Source organism: Pogoniulus pusillus, chromosome 12 (genome assembly GCF_015220805.1).
Source record: "Pogoniulus pusillus isolate bPogPus1 chromosome 12, bPogPus1.pri, whole genome shotgun sequence".
NCBI classification, from domain to species: domain Eukaryota; kingdom Metazoa; phylum Chordata; class Aves; order Piciformes; family Lybiidae; genus Pogoniulus; species Pogoniulus pusillus.
The window spans coordinates 9,739,134-9,758,211 of record NC_087275.1 but is presented as its reverse complement, the minus strand read 5'-3'; the positions used below and the strand labels follow the sequence as shown (position 1 = coordinate 9,758,211).

The 19,078-nt window shown below is 44.5% G+C and overlaps 1 protein-coding gene across 3 annotated transcripts; it reads left to right on the top strand.

Annotated features, from left to right (window-relative positions):
- Positions 1-633: 633 nt before the first annotated feature.
- Positions 634-9,280, top strand: HSPA13 (heat shock protein family A (Hsp70) member 13). 3 transcript variants are annotated; one of them, XM_064152316.1, is made up of 6 exons: positions 634-690; positions 1,910-2,250; positions 3,193-3,406; positions 4,071-4,238; positions 5,897-6,469; positions 7,230-9,280. In XM_064152316.1, the coding sequence occupies exons 1-6, from the start codon at positions 666-668 to the stop codon at positions 7,352-7,354; spliced, it is 1,446 nt and encodes a 481-aa protein (XP_064008386.1). In that variant the 5' UTR covers positions 634-665; the 3' UTR covers positions 7,355-9,280. The 3 variants fall into 3 exon arrangements, with proteins under 3 accessions (XP_064008386.1, XP_064008387.1, XP_064008388.1); XM_064152317.1 differs by lacking the exon at positions 7,230-9,280 and having other exon boundaries at positions 5,897-6,578; XM_064152318.1 differs by lacking the exons at positions 634-690; positions 1,910-2,250 and adding an exon at positions 2,294-2,480.
- Positions 9,281-19,078: the final 9,798 nt, after the last annotated feature.

Genomic DNA, 19,078 nt, shown 5'->3' with positions numbered 1-19,078 from the left:
AACAGTATAAAAGATGTAATAATTCTTACCGTTCTCTTTAAAGGGCTAACGGTTTGTAAGGGGCGCAGATCTGCCAGTGATGGCATAATCGCGGTCTCTAACGCCTCACGCCGGCAGGACGGCGCCGGGGTGGCGGCTGCCGGAGCAGGGCACCCGCGCTACGACCCTGCCCTGCACTGTGGCCTGCAGCCTGCCCGCAAGCCAGGACGGAGGACGCTGCGAGCCGGCGGGAACAGGGCAAGTTAGCACCGCAGGTGCCAGCCGCTGCCAGCGGCGCTCAGCGCTCGGCACAGAGGGACAGCCGCAGGAGCCGGCTGGCTCCCCGCCACCGCCGGCCGAACTACTACCCCCAGTGGGCATCGCGGCCCGGCAGGCCCCGCTCCACGCATGCGCCTTGACGGGCGATGCCCATCCCGCTCTGCTCCCTGTTCTTCCTATCCCCTGGTGCTGAGCCACCGTTCTCTCAGCCCACTGACCGGGGTCTGCCGGCAGTAGCCTCGACCCTCGGCCTCCCGGCAGCTGTAGTCTTCTCTCCCCCACACCAGGCCAATGTGAGCTGGACGGCTGCGCCGCGCCGGCCACTCGTCCCGGCGTGCTCCGCGGCCCGGAAGGAGCCGTCAGCAGCCGGCGGTGCGGTGCGGCGCGGCGGGGGCCGGCGGGCAGCCATGGCCGGGCAGATGGCAGTGCTGGGTGAGCAGGGGGCCAGGGGGCCGGGCAGATGGCAGTGCTGGGGGGACGCTGCCTGCGTGGCGAGCGGGAGGCGGTGGGGTCGGAAGAACGCTGGCGATCCCCTGCGCCGCCTCGCTTGTGGCGGCCTCTGGCTGGTATGGGCCAAGCGCGGCTCGTTACCCTGCTTCAGGCGGTGGGCACTGGCTTGGTTCTCTGAGCCTGTCGCAGTCTTTCTGCCACCGCTATCGTCCCCGAGCGGATTTTCTGGATGGCGCAGCTTCCTGTCATGGTTTCGATGTGTTCCTCGCTTCAGAAAGTCACAGGCTTCGCTGGCGTATTGCTAGGAACGGCTTCAGAAGATTCACGGACCAAAGTGTGTTTGAGAAGCACATACTTGGCCAGCCTCACCTGCTGCGAGAAAGACCTTATCCACTATTCGAACTTAAATGTGTTGAGATTTTATTTGTTGGTGCTTTCTCTTTTTCTTTTTCCCTTTTTTCCCCCCCTGTCTCCTCTTTTTTTTTTTTCCCCCTTTTTTTCCCTTTTCTGCCCTCTTCAGAGACATTGCTTTACATTAGATTTTTGGGTTTCTTGCTTCGTGTGTTAATTACATGTAAAAGTAAAAAGGAAAAGCCCCCTCTCGCCCCTAAACCACTTAGCACTTAAGCTAGGCGATCCCTTGATTTCAAGGCACAGAAAAGCTTCAGTGGTGTGGGAAGATGCTCATTGTGGAGCTATGGCTGAAATAGAGGCAGTTGGCACGATTTTGCGTTCCCTTTTTAGACTTAAATGAAGTTTGGCTATATTTGAATCTAGAGTTTGACCTTTCACTGTTGTGATTTTGTGCAGCCCCATTAAGATGTCCCTTAGGGGTCATTCTCCAGCAGTTCCTCTCAAAATGCTAATTAGCCTATACATTTCAAGTACCTTGCAAAGAGAAAAATAATTATTACAGGATGGTGACATTTTTGGTTTGCTGTACCTCTTGGGCTTTTTTAAAATCAGATAAGTATTGAATGTCTAAGATAAAAATCTTCTAGCAGCTTTTCATTGAATTAAGAGACCTGCACTACCTGGTGACCTTTGAAGAAAGTGAAAGCTAATCAGGTAGCAGAACAGGCATCAGAGCATGAAATAAAACTGCATGAGTTGTAATGTATAATGCTGTGTAATTTGCATTGAATTTCAAGTTTGTAGCTGTAGATACTTTAACCTTTTTCTTTTCAAATGTGTGTTTCAGGTTCAGCTATTCTGGCTCTCTTGTTAGCTGGCTATCTAGCACAGCAATATTTACCAATGCCCACACCAAAAGTGATTGGGATTGACCTTGGCACAACTTACTGCTCAGTTGGCGTCTTTCTTCCTGGGACGGGGCAGGTGAAGGTTATTGCAGATGAAAATGGGCACAACAGCATACCAAGTATAGTATCCTTCACAGACAGAGATGTGTATGTAGGATATGATGGCCTAGAACTGGCAGATTCAAATCCTCAGAACACCATATATGATGCAAAAAGATTCATTGGGAAAATCTTTTCTCCAGAAGAACTGAAGAGTGAAAGTAGCAGGTATCCCTTTAAGGTAAGAGGCATCTTCTTGAGTTCTTTCTGAGCAGTATGCTATAGGATGCTTGAAACATGTAGTAGCTGACCAGCTTATATGACCTTGAGTCATTTGTCTGAATCTGATACACCTGAACAGTAAGAGGTATCTAGAGAGGAAGAAACTCCTCTGGAAGGTGTGTATGCCTCTGAGAGATGATAGTGGTTTTCCCAGAGGACCCTGTCCACTACAGTGAAATGTGTTTCTGGGTAACCTTCCAATGCCTTCTCTTTAACTATAAATTCCAGCTTTAAAGTCTTAACTTGTGCTTTGCTAAACTTCACTTTTTCTCTGAGATTAAAAAAAGTCATGTATTTTCTATCCTGCTTCCTTGATCAGCAGCAAGATTTGAAAGCTGCTTTAAGAAAAGGCAAAACAAACCAATCAAACAAAACCACACAAAAGTTAATGAATTTATCATAGTGCAATATTTGCTGAAAAGAGAGAAATTTTCAGGTACTGCAAGCAGTCTTTGAATTCTTTACTTGTTAAGAGAAGCTGTTCCAGTACCAACCTCTTCCTTTCAGAAAAATGAACCTGTGAGAAGCTTTATCAGTAGGGTAGACCTAATGATTAAAAAGTATTACTTTTTATCTCTGAATCTGCAGTGGAAGTTAATTGGTTACAGAGTTCCTAGGTCTTAATTTCTTTTGTGTCATACTTGGACACAGTGGATCCCACTACTTAGGATATACTCAGATGATGTAAGTGGCATGTTTGTAATAGTGCACATAGTCAAGGAATAAAAGTAATTCAGTAAGTGGCAAACCAACAGTCATATTTTTCTGAAGTAAGACTACATACAAATAAAACATGAGAGCAGGCTGTGACAGCATTTAAAAACAAGAGAAAACCAAGCAAATACAAAAACCCACCCAATGAAACACCAAAAACTTCTCAGTTGTTGCTTTTTCCTTGTAGATTTTCAACAACAACGGATCCGCTGAATTTTCTGTGACAACTAATGAAACCTTTCACGTCACTCCAGAGTATATTGGTGCTCAGCTGCTACTGAAACTGAAGAGAATGGCAGAAGACTCTCTTGGCATGCCCATTTCAAAGGCGGTCATCTCTGTGCCAGCAGAGTTTGATGAAAGGCAGCGGAATTGTACCATTAAGGCAGCTAACCTTGCAGGTGATGTCCCTTCGTTCCAGAGTCTTTCCATGAAGTCTTCAGGTCTGCTTCACTAACAGTAGAGTCTTTTGAGGAGCATATAGAAACAGTGAATTGGTGACAGATCCTTAGAATGGATTTTGTGTTTGGTTCTTTCACAGACCACTGGCATTTATAAGGAACAGCAGAGAACTCTTGAGTACTGACAAGTGCAACTGACTTATGCAAACATGGATAGCTAGAGTAGTAAGTTTTACTCCAGGGAAAATAGTGGGTTTTGTAGTCTCAAATGGAGAGACTTCACAGAGCACTCTTGGACAATAATTTAAACAGAAATACAACATTTGAAATACGACTCATACAAGGTTTCTCTTGTTTGAGCAAATAACTTCACCCTAGCATGGAAGTACTACTCCTTATACTTAAGTAAGGGAAGTTCATTGAGTATTACTACTTAGAAAACTAGTTCCTTTGTGTAACATTTTACTTACGGCAAAATTTGGTTAAAAAAACCCAAACCAACACCAGATAAGGCCTTAAAACAAGCAAACAGACAAACCCCAGAATCAAAACCCACAACCCCCAGCAAAACAAAAGCAATTAATGGTAAATGTCACTGTGATGTGAGAAGTGTAGTTTTCCAAAGTTTACATAAGTGTTGCTTGGTATCTTTTATTCTTTGTAGGTCTCAACATTTTGCGAGTAATTAATGAACCCACAGCTGCAGCTATGGCTTATGGACTCCACAAAGCTGACGTGTTTAATGTTCTGGTGGTAGATTTGGGTGGAGGAACTTTGGATGTGTCTCTGTTGAACAAGCAGGGAGGGATGTTCCTCACACGAGCCATGGCAGGTGAGAAAATTTTTGTGCTTTCTCCAGGAATTGGGGGAAAGGTGCACCTAAAATCACCATTAGAGGGGTTCTATAAAACATACTAGCCGTGTCACAAAGTATCCTCTGAATGTGCTCTCAGCTGGTTTTCATGCAAAATTAGGTTTGTGCTTGGTTTCAGCAATTAAAATAGATACACAGGTTTGGGGTGACTCAAAGGCATAAGTTATGGCTTCATTTTATCCATGGCTACTAACTTTTCTCCCTACTGGTGAAGTGCTGATGAATGTTAGTTACTTTGACTGGACTTGTGGGGGTCTGGGGATTACAGATCCCTTTTCCCAGGCTGGAAATACTTTTTGCAAACCATTGACCAGTGCTGTACAGCATCCTCACCTTGTCTTTGACTCTAGCTCAGCTGGGCAGGGTTTGAGAATGTGCATGTTATTAACCCAGGAGTAAGTTTTCTGATCTGTGTGTGTCAGAGTTCTGGCTGCAATCTGTAGTAAAACAGCTTTAAGTACACAACTTGTTTTTCAGATGACCTGGAGTCAGACAGGTGTGAGGTGCAGCACCAGCTGTCTGCATTGCTTTCAGTGATCAAAGTTTTTGATGTGATATGCTCAGTCCACTCAATAAGAGTGGAACAGCAAGAAATATTCATCAACTTCATTCAGATTTATTTCACTAGAGATTCACTAGGTGACTTCCTATTTTCTTTTAAAACAAAATGATGGAGACTTGGAGTGTATTGTTCAACACAAATGAAAATCTGCAGGCTTTCAGTAGAACTCAGTTATACATTGTATTTCTTCTTCCTCTCTTTCTCATTGAAAGCTGTTACAAAAGCTACCTGTTAGCAGAACTTGAAGTTTGCTGCTTGCTTTTCATCATTTCCAGTTCTGGCAGGGTATCTGTGTACACTTCAGTAGTATTGTTGGGGTTTTTTTTGGCAGGGGGCAGGGAATGACTGTATAAAGCAGTCCCAATAAAGCTGTGCTATTTAAGTGCTAGCAGAAATCTATTTGGAGCAGAGAGAAACTTGAAATTGGGAATTTTACCTGGAAAAAACAATTTGTTGTAAGATACAGTTACAGGATTCCAGCTGGAAATTTGTCATTACATATTTTCATCTACAGAGAATATCTGAGAAAGCCACTACTGCCTTTTTCTGTTACCATGTAGCAGAAGAGTCCCAGGGGAAGAACACTGAGGGCTGCAGATTCTACGATGGTTGCTAAATTAAAAATCTGTACATTACAGTCTCAAGTTGTGCCAGGGAAAGTATAGGCTGGATGTTAGGAGGAAGTTCTTCACAGAGAGAGTGATTCCCCATTGGAATGGGCTGCCCTGGGAGGTGGTGGAGTCACCATCCCTGGAGGTGTTCAAGAAAAGACTGGATGAGGCACTTAGTGCCATGGTCTAGTTGACTGGCTGGGGCTGGGGGATAGGTTGGACTGGATGATCTTGGAGGTCTCTTCCAACCTGGTTGACTCTATGATTCACTCATTCTTCAGTGAACAAAATTATGTCTATTTTCACAGCTGTGTGAGCTCTTAAGTTAGGCTTATGGTCCTGGTATCATTGTTCTGGCCCTTGAGCACTATCTCATGAGAAGGTGCGAGCTGCTTTCTGTAGTTTTGAAGTGACTTCTGATGCCCCCTATTCTGATGTTCCAGGTAACAACAAACTTGGAGGACAGGATTTTAACCAGAGGTTGATGCTGTATTTATATGATCAGCTCCATCAAATGTATGGTTCTCTGCCAACAAGAAAAGAAGAAATACATCGCCTCAGACAGGCTGTGGAAGCCGTTAAATTGAACCTGACGGTTCATGAGGCAGCTACACTAAGGGTGTCATTGACTTTACCAGAAAGGAGGCTTACAAAAGAAGTTTCAGAAAGTGGAAAAGAGAAGCCTTCACAAAAAACAGATCTGAAGAATTTTGGAGACACTCCAAAAGTAGAGAACAACTTTCTCAAAGTCCTGTTTGAAAGAGAAATCTCCAGGAAGCTATTTGAGCTCTTAAACGAAGACCTTTTTGAGAAGATCCTTGTGCCTATTGAAGAAGTGTTGAAGGAAGGCCACCTAAACAAAGCAGAAGTGGATGAAATTGTGTTAGTTGGAGGTTCCACTCGGATTCCTCAGATACGCAAAGTTATTCGGGATTTCTTTGGAAAGGAGCCTAACACTTCTGTAGATCCTGATCTAGCCGTCGTAACAGGCGTAGCTATCCAAGCAGGAATTGTTGGTGGGTCCTGGCCACTTCAAGTCAGTGCCATAGAAATTCCTAATAAGCATTTACGGAAGACTAATTTTAACTGAAAGTAAACTCTTTCCCATCATCTTCCCTCTCTAAAGCGTACTCTGATGGTGCATACTTACCTGACTGGCAGCGGAGCCTAATCTTAGCTATATTAGTGTAACTTTTTACCAGTTCTGGTTAGGTGTTCCTGGACACCTAACTGTATTCATGCTAGATGCTACTGCAAAGGTACGAGTGGTTTTTGAAAGTCAGAAGTATCCTGTATTTACCTGTGGACTGGATATTGGATGAAAATGCTAGTGATGACACACATTTTCTTGCTAAATTTTATTAGCAAATACTGACGAGGTGTATGCTTGAAATATCAAAGGGGTGTGACCAAAGGTTAGAGCTAATGTGATATGATACTGTAGGCATTTCCAGGTCCAGTGTATTTACTTTGAAAGAATGTGAAGCAGTGTTAATGCACATAGCACTAGCAGTGTTGAGCTTAAATTTATTTATTAAATGGAGTCCTCTGAGCATCTAAGCACCTTTCTAAAACGCATGTTGCAGCTTGAATGAGACATGCATTCACTTGATTCTTCTGCTGTTCATAACAGCATAATGGTATTACTGAGTTTATATGGCAAATTGTCTCATGGTTCAGCCAATGATGTTAAGAAACTTAGCTTTTGCTAATGCAGAGTTACTTAGTGTCTTCAAGGGCTTACTTCCTGATCTGGTGTTTATGGTTAACATACAGGTGCTGCTGTTGTACCAGTGTTCCCCACAGAAGGGCATATCACCAACTATTTGTATCTCCTCTCACCTTATTTGAAAAGTGCAGTAATTCTGCCTATCTTAAAGCCACACCTCATCTTCCTTTGAATTTGGCCAACACTGATTTCACTGTTGCACATCTACAAATGTTGTATGTCTTTCCCCTGGAGTACCCCAAGCTATGTTATTCTTGGGCAGAAAGTGTGAGCCAGAAGGGACTGCCTGCATGAGTCTAATTCCTATAGTCCTAGTAAATGAAAATTTGCCCAGCTGGTTTGGCTTTTTAGCTTGTATCTTTGATTCCAGTTTTGTTATCCCCACTTTGAATATAGATGGGAATATTGTAGCTGTTCTTTGGGAAGGAAGCAGAATGTGGAACTCAGGATTTCAGGTAGCACTTTCTTAGGACCTAGGCAAATAGTTTGCTACTCAGCTACATAGCATATGGATGAGGAGAAAAAAAAATAATGGTCTGAATAAAATAAATTGGTGAGAGTTCTGTTCTCTGGAAAATTAAATCAGACTTAATGGCCAGTTGAATTCTTTTACCTGTGCAGAACTTTCTACAGTGAAAACACTTGATTCAGCTAAGACTGGTTTCAACATCCATCAACCCAGTCTTAATCAGGTAAGCTCTAGTAATGGGTGCTTCCAAGAGTATTCTTGTATTCTCCAGAATAATGTTGTTCCTATTCAGCTTGCCAAGATAATATGTGGATCTTAGATTTATTGTTTAACCTATGACTATATTAAAGTAGGCTTATTACTCTCCTGGCAGTAGGCCTGATTTATGGTACTGCAATAAATCAGTTGTGCTGATTCAGCTGTTTGCATAGCTGTTGTCTAAACATATCTTTGAAGTAATCCAATTAAAAAACTCTTAAATTAAATCATAGCTGCACACAACCATACAATCAGCTTTGTTTAATTTCACAGAGGATTCCCAAAATACTGCTAACATCTGTTTAATTTCCCTGAATTGAAAACCAAAGTGATCTTTATTATTTGAGGGCTTGTTTTTTCTCTCTGTACTTCTTTGAAAGTGACCCTATCTAGGTCTGTATGGAACTTCCAGTAATTAAACTCCTGTGCTGAAAGAAGTGCCTCTTCAGTGAACTCATGGGTGAATGCCAATATACAGTACCATTCTTGCAGTTGCTATTTGGGGCCTTTGCTTTGCACATGTATGTATTTAATTCAACATATATTCCAGTGTCTTTGTGTCATTGTGGCCTTTTACCCTGCTGTAAATTCATCTCAAACCTACTAGAGTTACAGTAAATATTCATCTTTTTTTTTTTTTTGGTATAAAAGTACAACTACATCACAGTAAAGCTGAACTATTAAAAGCTTTTTGCAATTTTGGGACAAGTTAAGAAGGTGTGGGATTAACTTGAAATTGTTAACCTCTCAGTGCAAATAAATGAAGTACTTTTTTTCTTTCATGTAGTCTTATACTGTGGAGAAGTTAAATCTCCTTCAGTGTTATTCTGGGAATTGTAAGGGAAGGGTGAGTTGTTTACTTGTGTATATATAAAAAAAAAAGACAAAAGGTATTTATTCAGATTGTTACAAAGATATTTTTTTTAGTAGAGAAGTTACTATACATTGGCTATTCCACAATACATCCTTATTTATTAAATAACTTTTCTGAATTCTGCATTCCAAGTTATTTATTTTTTGTCTTTTAATACTGTGTTTTGGCAGAAACCACTGAATTTTAAAGATTAGTCTACTAAGTTGGTATTTCCAGGTATGTAAATGTACTGCTTACAAAGGTCTCTTTAAACAAATTGATATTCAAAGACTGAAATCTTTCTATAAACAATCCTTGAAATCTTGAGTATGGTTGGCCGTGGTGCTGAGTGTGTAACAAATCTGTATGTCTAAAGCTTGTTTTGCCAGTTGAAATTCAGAAAGTATAAGATGCCTCACATTGTACGTTCCTGAATTGCTTCCAAGTGCAGATGGTAAAATGCATTTTATAACAACCTTTCAGAATGTTTCTAATAAAAGCAATTTCTGTTCCTTGGACAGGTCTAGTTTCACTTGCATTATTTCTCTGAGAAATAGTTTCAGTCTTCCTCACATTCTGGAGTGACACAACTCTGGCAATTGTCACAGAGGGATGTTAAAAACAGGGGTGGGAGGAGGGGGGAAAGCCACCTTTCTCCTCAAGCTGCAGTTGGGTTACTGAGAAGAAAAGTGGGTTTGTACAAGAAAAAGCAAGGAATGGCTGGGAGGAAAGAGGAAGCCTCTTCGGAAGGAAACCCTGGTTGCAGGCAGTGACAATTCCTTGCTCTTGCTGGGAGTGGGAGCAATTCCTACCCCGCTTATGCTTGTGTCCTTGCTTGAGGCAGATTTGGGGCAGAAACAGGACTCTTTCCTGTGTTAGTCAACAGCTGCAGGATGGACATGGAGAATGGCTCCCAGCATACATAGACTGAAGGCTGGGGACAGGTTTGTGCAGAATCTGGGCAAATGTGAAGTTTGAAAAGCTGCAGGTAGGGAAGCATGTCCAAGCACGTCCCAAATTGTCCTTCGGTATTCCATGTGAGAAGCCTTCTACATATATGTCACTCCCCACAAGGAGGGTTAACCCTGTACACATTGTTAATCCATCTGCCAGGCCTATTCCCGAGGTTGGGGAAAGCCATTAGGGGCATGGGTAGACCCTGTCACAGGCGGGTGTTTTGAGACAACAGAGTCATTAAGGGCTCTTAAGGAGGGTGTTTTACACAAGCCTGCAGTTGAAAACCAATCTGGAATTTTCATGGACTACTTCTGCCCAGAAACATAAGCAGAAAAATTATTACAGAGAATCTGCAAGCCTCTTTCTTCCCTAGTGCAAAAGCCGTGATGACAACCCTAACGCTAGATCAACCCTCCCTCAACAGACAGAAGTTATCTATGGCTGCTGAAAGGAATAAATGTGCATGTTCCTGTGAGGAAAAGGAGGGACTGCTCCTCAAATTCTTCCCAGTCTTTCCTGCGATATTGCCAAGAAAGTATGCAGCAAGGACTTCAAGCATGGCTGAGGTGAGTGGCACCTGAGAAGATGCTGCTTGCAGGATTTTTTAATGCTGTGGGAAAGGAAATAGAAGCAAAGCAGGAGCAAGTTCTGCTCCATGCTTCTCCTTGTGAAAAATAAAAACAGCCATGGTGCTTTCTTAAGCCTTGTTCTCACTTCAGATTCTACCCTGACACACTGGCTGTCCCAACCTTCCCTTCACTAACCCAAGCAACCTAGCTGAAAAAGGAGGCTAAGCATTAGGTCCTCAAAGGATGAACAGTTAGTACCTTGTACTATCTCCTACCAAGTGAAGGTCACCTGTCTAGTTCAAAGGCTCTTTGAGACAACCCACAAGCACCTTCTCAGGAGTCAGATGTTACATTCCTCCTCAAGGAGAGGTTTTATTTTGGCTCCTCAATATAAGAGGGATGGGGATCTGCTGGAGAGGGTCCAACAGAGGGCTACAAGGATGATTAGGGGACAGGAGGGCATGGCTTATGAGGAGAGGCTGAGGGACCTGGGGCTTTTTGGTCTGGAGAAGACTGAGAGAGGATTTAATAACTGTTTATAAACATCTGAGGGCTGGTCAGGAGAGGGGGGGACAGGCTCTGCTCACTTGCTCCCTGGGATAGCACAAGGAGCAATGGGTGTAAGTGGCAACACAAGAAGTCCCACCTCAACACAAGGGGGAACTTCTTTACTGTAAGTGTCACCGAGCACTGGAACAGGCTCCCCAGAGAGGTTGTGGAGTCTCCTTCTCTGGAGACTTTCAAGGCCTGTCTGGATGTGTTCCTCAGTGATCTGTGGCAGATTGTGTGGTCCTGCTGTGACGGGGGGGGTTGGACTCGATGATCTCCTTGGGTCCCTTCCAACCCCTAACATCCTGTGATCATGTGAATCTTGGACTTTTTATTTAGAAGCTTGAGTCCTGCTTACCATGCAGAAAGAAAGCTGTCACACAGCAAAGTAATGTTTAGATGGAAGTGAATCTGTGGAATGCTCATCTAAGACAATTACGGATAATGGAAAATGGGACAGGGACAGATCAGCTTGTTCCTGCAGGTGTCAGCAGAAGAGGAAAAAGGAAAACAAACGAAAGAGCATACTGCAGAGAGGAAAAATGCAACTAAGAGGAAGACTTTACCAAGCCCACTGCCAGGGGACACTGCCACATATGCACTGGAGGAGCTGAATGTAAATGACTAGGAAATAGCATTAATATGTAGTAGCTAACCATATATTAATTCTGTAAAACTTGTGTTCAGATGCACATGTTTGGAAGGGAAAGCCCCCATGTGTCCAGTGCTGCGTCTAGCACTATACATAAGCTATTAAAGAATAGCTAATTAACAGTCTTAGCTGTTGAGTTTTTCTATTTCTTTGTATCAGTCCTTTCAAATAAAAAATTGCCATTTACTGACACCAGCCACCAGATTCTTTTCTCTGGACCTTTCAAAAGGGGTTGGTCTCTGAAAAACTCAAGTTTACTTCCATTAGCCTTATGCCTAAAACTTAGGAATGGCACCCATTTCAGTCCCAGCCACTTCCTACCCTACCTCCAAGTAAGGGTGGATCTGCAGGGGAACATGAAAGTGGATAATGTATGGGAACAAGCTGGGCTTACAGAGAGCCTGCCTCTGGCACTCAGAACGTTGCTAGGAGGTTAAATGGTATGAGGAGGTTTTGCTTTGTTGGCCTTTGCTGGAAGAAAGAAAAGGAAAACAAAGAAAGATGTTTTCTCTGGAGAACCATTCTGTCACACCATTCTCTCCAGAACTTTCTGAAGATCATAGTTACTTAGGCAGGGTTATTTCTAGCCTAAAATCCTTCAATGCTTCTAACAGTTTAGTGCAAGTGATGGTATGTTTAATGTAATCTAGTTTAATGTAGCCAATGAAACTAGATTACAAACTAGGCATCACCAACTAGAGATGTGTAATGTATGAAGACAGGGTTGCTTCTTTATCTTCAGGAAAGGACAGAGAACCAGTTCACCTTCACTGTAGCAGAGTCACTTCTTTGGGAAACTCTTCAGAGAGCCTCCATTAATTCTCACCACCTTTCTAAAACAGCAAATGTAAGCTTTCCTTGCTATCAGGCAAGAAATTAAGAACCTACTTGATATTAACCAGATGTCAATATTAAAGTAATATAACAGGGCTCTAGCTAAAACTTTATTAACATACTTTAAGTTTTAGGCTTGTCTTTTTAAAGCAGTTGATGGGGATCTCCTGGTTTTTGAAGATGCTTGGTTTGATTGAGTTGGCATTAAGTCTGAAGAATTTTATGAACTGTAATACAAATGAAAGTTAATATTTAGGTGGCCTGCAGAACCACAGCTGTGTTTAACTGACACTTTCAGTAAATGTACATAACTTGTCTTGCTGCAGTAATTAGCATTGGGGTTTGCACTAAAATCTAACTAGCAAAGAAACTGCTGTGCCCAACTCCATTTTTCTGGAATTTCAGAACTAATCTGAAACACCTAATCTCACCTGGGCCAGAGTCCAACCAAATCCTCTGAATCTTTGAAAGAATCTGGTTGCTTTGTCTCAGCTGATTAATAACAAATACAACTTTCCAAGAGAGCCAATGGTATCCTAGCCTGGATCAGGAACAGTGTAGCCAGTAGGATGAGGGAGGTTATTCTTCCCCTGTACTCAGCACTGGTCAGGCCACACCCCGAGTACTGTGTCCAGTTCTGGGCTCTTCAATTCAAGAGAGATGCTGAGGTGCTGGACCATGTCCAGAGAAGGGTGACAAAGCTGGTTAAAGGCCTGGAACACAAACCCTATGAGGAGAGGCTGAGGGAGCTAGGGTTGTTTAACCTGGAGAAGAGGAGGCTCAGGGGGGACCTCAGTGCTGTCTACAACTACCTGAAAGGAGGCTGTAGCCAGATGGGGGTTGGTCTGTTCTCTCAAGCAACCAGCAAAAGAACAAGGGGACACAGTCTCAAGTTGTGCCAGGGGAGGTATAGGCTGGGTGTCAGGAGGAAGTTGTTGCCAGAGAGAGTGATTGGCATTGGAATGGGCTGCCCAGGGAGGTGGTGGAGGCACCGTCCCTGGAGGTGTTCAAGAAAAGCCTGGATGAGGCACTTGATGCCATGGTCTAGTTGACTGGATAGGGCTGGGTGCTAGGTTGGCCTGGATGATCTTGGAGGTCTCTTCGAACCTGGTTGATTCTATGATTCAGGTTTTCCTTAAAATTAATAACATTGAACAAAGCAAGAAAAAGTTATAATACCCTTAATTGTTTGGGGTTTTCTTAACTATTTTTTCCATTTTTGAAGGGTGTATATCTGACTCACATGATTTTTAAAGAAGAAAAAAGAAAAAAAATATTAAATATGAGTAATGGTCACAAGACATGGCACATAAAATTGTTTGAAACAACATCCAAAATATTAAGTAATGAGAAGCTTCAAGTCTTGATATAGTTGAGGTTTCAGTTCCTATTTTTGAGTGGAAATTTTCCTAAGACGAGGGGGCTTTATGAGAAGATGATCCACAGTAACGACACGCAGTCTGCCATAAAAGAGGGAGGAAAATGAGCAGGAAATTTGCTACATGGAAAATATTTTGAATATTATACTAAATATTTGTTTCTGGGTATCTTTCAAATGGTTGTATCACTACATGGCATATAAAGGAAACATATTTTTTATTGTTGTCTATTGTTGAATGTAACACAGAGAGATGAGAAATAAAATGTGATAGCAACAAGAAAAAAGATAGCCTAATTTGTCCTTTTATAGCTCATTGTCTAAAAATATTATCTGTTGTAACAAGAATGTTGTGCTTAGTTATCAATAATAATGCCATTAGATAACTTATAAAATGGCTGTGACTCCACAAAATATTTGAATACAACCTCTAGAGAATGTAAACTTTGATTTCTGTAGAAAAAGCTTGCAGCAATCTCAGACTCGAGCTCTGGCTCAAGCCAGAACTGATGGTATGGAACACAAGTGTGTGTTCTATAGTTTTGTGAGCATCAATGAACCATCAACAAGAAGGATCAAATTCTCACCTGCTAAACCAGGACTGTGATAACTTACTAAAGAAAAAAAAACATTCTCTTCAGGACTGTGTTTCTGACCACAGAAGAAAAATGTATCATCTTGAAAGACTGAAAACAAAGTACCATTTTGTTTTGTTTTAATTTTACTAAACATGTAGGTTTTAGGGGCTATTTTGAGATGTTTTAGGGACTACTTTCAGGGGCTCATTCTGAGCTGTCATAAGGTTTATACATATGCTACTTTGTCTGCTGCCTTCTCCTACCAACACACTTTAACTCAAGGTATGAAGAACGAAAAAGATCTGCTGTCCCTTGTCCTACTAGAACAACTAAACTCCCAATAATAGGATATTGACCACCACCTTAGCTTAATTTTACACTGTTTTCACATACACCAGAGCAGGGGTCCTCAAGCTTTTTAAACAGGGGGCCGGTTCACTGTCCCCGAGACACTGCCGGGATCCGGACTGCAGTTTGGTTCCAGCCCAGTAGTGTTGGGGTCCGGACTGCAGTTTGGTTCCAGCCCAGTAGTGTCGGGGCCCGGACTGCAGTTTGGTTCCAGCCCAGTAGTGTCGGGGCCCGGACTGCAGTTTGGTTCCAGCCCAGTAGTGTTGGGGTCCAGACTACAGTTTGGTTCCAGCCCAGTAGTGTCGGGGGCCGGAATACAGTTTGGTTCCAGCCCAGTAGTGTCGGGGTCCGGACTGCAGTTTGGTTCCAGGCCAGTAGTGTCTGGGGCCGGACTGCAGTTTGGTTCCAGCCCAGTAGTGTCGGGGCCCAGACTGCAGTTTGGTTCCAGCCCAGTAGTGTCGGGGCCCGGACTGCAGTTTGGTTCCAGCCCAGTAGTGTTGGGGTCCAGACTACAGTTTGGTTCCAGCCCAGTAGTGTCGGGGGCCGGAATACAGTTTGGTTCCAGCCCAGTAGTGTCGGGGTCCGGACTGCAGTTTGGTTCCAGGCCAGTAGTGTCTGGGGCCGGACTGCAGTTTGGTTCCAGGCCAGTAGTGTCGGGGCCCAGACTGCAGTTTGGTTCCAGCCCAGTAGTGTCGGGGCCCGGACTGCAGTTTGGTTCCAGCCCAGTAGTGTCGGGGCCCGGACTGCAGTTTGGTTCCAGCCCAGTAGTGTCTGGGCCCGGACTGCAGTTTGGTTCCGGCCCAGTAGTGTCGGGGCCCGGACTGCAGTTTGGTTCCAGCCCAGTAGTGTCGGGGCCCGGACTGCAGTTTGGTTCCAGCCCAGTAGTGTCTGGGCCCGGACTGCAGTTTGGTTCCGGCCCAGTCCCGGCTGCGGAGGCCGGCGAGCGGATTAAGTGGCGGGAAGTGGCTGCTTGGTTTCCCGCCCAACCCCCGGCGGGGAGGGCCCGGGGCTTCTGTAAATACCGGCGGGCCTGACTGAGGACCCTGGGGGGCCGTAGTTTGAGGACCGCTGCTCTAGAGAATGACCACGCCAACAATAAAACATGGAAATTGGACCCGAGGATCTTTAGGGGTCCCTTCCAAATGGAGATATTCTTTGACTCCTTGTGCAGTACATACAAACACCCCTTAAATTTCTGAAACCTAAAATCCTGTGGGTTTTTCCCCCCCTATCTATTGGAAGTTATCAACTGATAATACCTAAAGAACAGCAAACTCCTTTTGGACCCTAAGAGACTGCATACTACTAAGATGTACACACGAATAAGGAGACGATTAGGAAGGTTGTGCACTGCTGCCAGTTCCATGTCACTGGAGATAGGTACAAGAGAGGCAAACAAGTAGGCGATCTCCCATGCCCTGGAGTGACTTCAGCACACCTATGGAGGTAAATTACCCTCTTTAAACAGTCTCTAGCCGAAGATGCAGTTACATTTCTTTTCGGTAGATGGTGTAAACCAACCACCTATCGAATGTGTCTGCTGCGGCTGCTCTCGGCTCCTGCTTTTCACAACAACTTTTTTTTTCCTGGTATTTTCTGTGAAAATCCAAACGATTAAATAATAAACAATCGAACAAAACAATCAAACAAACAACCCTCAAACCAAATACACAACAAGTACATATGTCCTCCTTCCCTAACGACTACATCTGCTTGTGCACCTGCTCGCCCTTCGCTATCAGATGTAAAAGTCTGCCGTGGTCATGACCACTTACCACACAGCACTGCGTGTTACTACCCAATAACACGGTACAAGCCTTGGTTGCAAGCGCTCTCTTCTTAAATTCTGCTCTTATTCCTGCCTGTGGCAAAGTCCCTGTTTCCCTGAGAAAAGAATGATAAAAGATACTGGACGAAACCACGACCTAAACATTATTCCCTCCTTATAAATTCAAGGGACACAGCGCGGGGAGCATCAGCTGTCAACAGCTTCACTGCTTTTGGCACAGACCTAGCACGAATCCCACACAAATCCAGGCCAAGGCTAAAGCAGCCACCCGCAGTGCCTCTGCGGCAGTGCCCTCGTCAGCCGCAGGCTCCTTCCCGGGGCAGCAGGCGGGAACCCGCTGAGGCGACTCCTCCCTGTGCTTACCCCCGCGCTCTGTCACCTTCTTGCCGGTGGGACGCAGGCGCTCGTTGAAGCCGCCCTGGCTTCCGTGAGAGGCAGGCATGACTCCTTCCGAGCCAGACACTGCGAAGAGCCTCCCCGGGCTTTCTACCGGCAAGGGTGTCGGGAGGCGGCGGTCGGAGGTCCTGAGGCCTGGCAGGGCGTAGCGGGGGCGGCGCTGACTCAGCCTCGGCCTTCCATGCACTGAGGTCCTCAGCGCCGCGGGGTCGCCGGGTAGGTGTCGAAGGTAGCTCTTCCGGCCTGGCCCCACGGCCGCAGAGCTTGTGGCGACTTGCATTGTGTGCCCCCAAAAGCTGCCTGTAGCACCCCAGGGTGCGGGCTTCTTGTGACACCTGTCTCCTCGGTAGCAGCGAAGGACAGGCCCGATGTGTACTAGGGAGATGAAAAACTGAGAGGCCAGGGGAGGAAGCGCTACGTGGTCGCCTGTGTGCGTCCTGTCTTACGACTAAACACATGAAACTACTGGCACTTAGCTGTGCGTTCTACCAGAAGTGTATTAGTGCACCCGAAAATGACAAATGGCAACAGCACTTTTGCCTTAGAGATGGGCCCACATAGCCAGCTGCTTGATGATACCTGCTGCATCTTCCAGTGGGATCGGAGCACTGCAGCACCAGCTGTCTGATACATGCAACTTGAAACGCTCTTGGGTGTGCTCACTGCCAACAGTGCCACCCCACCCGGGACTAGCAGCTGAAACGCCAGCCTGCCTCTGGAGCCAGGCTGATGCAGCACTTGGGAACTCTGGCAGACAGCGTACCAGGTAAGCAAGTTTTGACTTTTGTTACTTCTCAGTACTTCATAGGGTTTTTTAAAGTTTCAAACAGCTTCCTCATTAGTATTCAAATGTAAAGGTAGGTAGGAAGGGATGTAACAGAGAGGCTGCCTGACTTTGCATGTCCCAGTATCATCCACTGCTGCTGTTTCCCATGGGCACCAATGACACATCAGTGAAGAACCCAAAAAGCAGTAAGAGGAACTATAAGGCACTGCGAGTGGCAGTGAAGGCTTTGGGAGCACAGATATTCTTCTTGTCAATCCTCCTTGCTAAGGGAAGGGGTTTGAAAGGGCTCTCAGAATAGGGAAAATCAATAAATGTTTGAGGGGGTGGTGTAATAGTCAATGCTTTGGCTAGCTAAGCCACAAAACTGAATTTCAGAGATCTGGTCTTCTGGGGGCTGATGGAGTCCATCTTTCAGAGAAGGGATAGAACATCTTTGGGCAGAACCTTTCCAATCTAGTGAGGAGGGCTTTAAACTAGAGTTGCAGGGGGAAGGGCTGCTCAATCAATTACACATCAAGGCCAATGACACTAATAAGCACCCAGGGCCTGAAGTGGGACAGCAGGCTGTGAATAGAGCATCTGAAGAGCAGGGCAAGAGAACTCCAGTCAGTAAAGCAGCTGCAACGGAGCCCCAACTTAAATGCCTCTACAGTAATGCACGGAGCACAGGGAACAGGGAAAAACTACAAACGTGCACATGCCTGCAGGGCTATGATGTCATTGGCATTACTGAGACATGGTGGGATGGCTCTTATGACTGCAGATATAAGCTCTTTAGGAAAGACAGGTGAGGGGGAGGGGAGATTGTGGCCCTCTACACGGAAGACCAGCTAGAGTCCACAGAGCTCTGTCTGGAGATAGAAGAGGTGACAGAGAGCTTATGTGTGAAGATTAAAGGGAAAGCAAGGGAAGCTGACATCATGTGGGGGTTTGCTACAAGCCATCTGACCAAGAAGAGATGAGTCTCTCTGTAAACAGATAGGAGCAGCTTTGCATTCACAAGCCCTGGTGTTCATGGGAGATTTCAGCCACCTAGATACCCATTGGAAGGACAACACAGCAAGGCACCAGCAATCTAAGAGGTTCCTGGAATGCATGGATGATAATTTCCTTTTCCAGGTGGTAAAGGAAAAGGTACTGTGTTTTTTTTCCTTTACACATTTTTTCCCTAAAAGTTAATAAAAATCAGTATCTTGATTTTACTCTACAGTTAATATTGCACCTCCCCTTTGACATTCATTGACCTGGCACATTATCACCTTAAATGAGAATGCATCGCTGACTGTAGCAATATTGATTTGACCAAGTTTTGGAGATTATAAGGAAATAAGCATGCACTGCATTCTACATAATACAGAGAAACAAGTCTAAATGCAAAACCTGTGTGATGAGAATAAAAGCAAGCTCTTGTGGCCAGACATCAGTACGGGAAGTAAAAAGACCAAGACAACATAACAATAATTTTCTTCTGTGGAAGAA

Coding starts and splice junctions, on each gene's coding strand:
- HSPA13 (XM_064152316.1), top strand. CDS start 666: ATGGCCGGGCAGATGGCAGTGCTGG. Junction 4,239..5,896: donor CCTCACACGAGCCATGGCAG/GTGAGAAAATTT, acceptor CTGATGTTCCAG/GTAACAACAAACTTGGAGGA. Junction 6,470..7,229: donor TATCCAAGCAGGAATTGTTG/GTGGGTCCTGGC, acceptor GTTAACATACAG/GTGCTGCTGTTGTACCAGTG.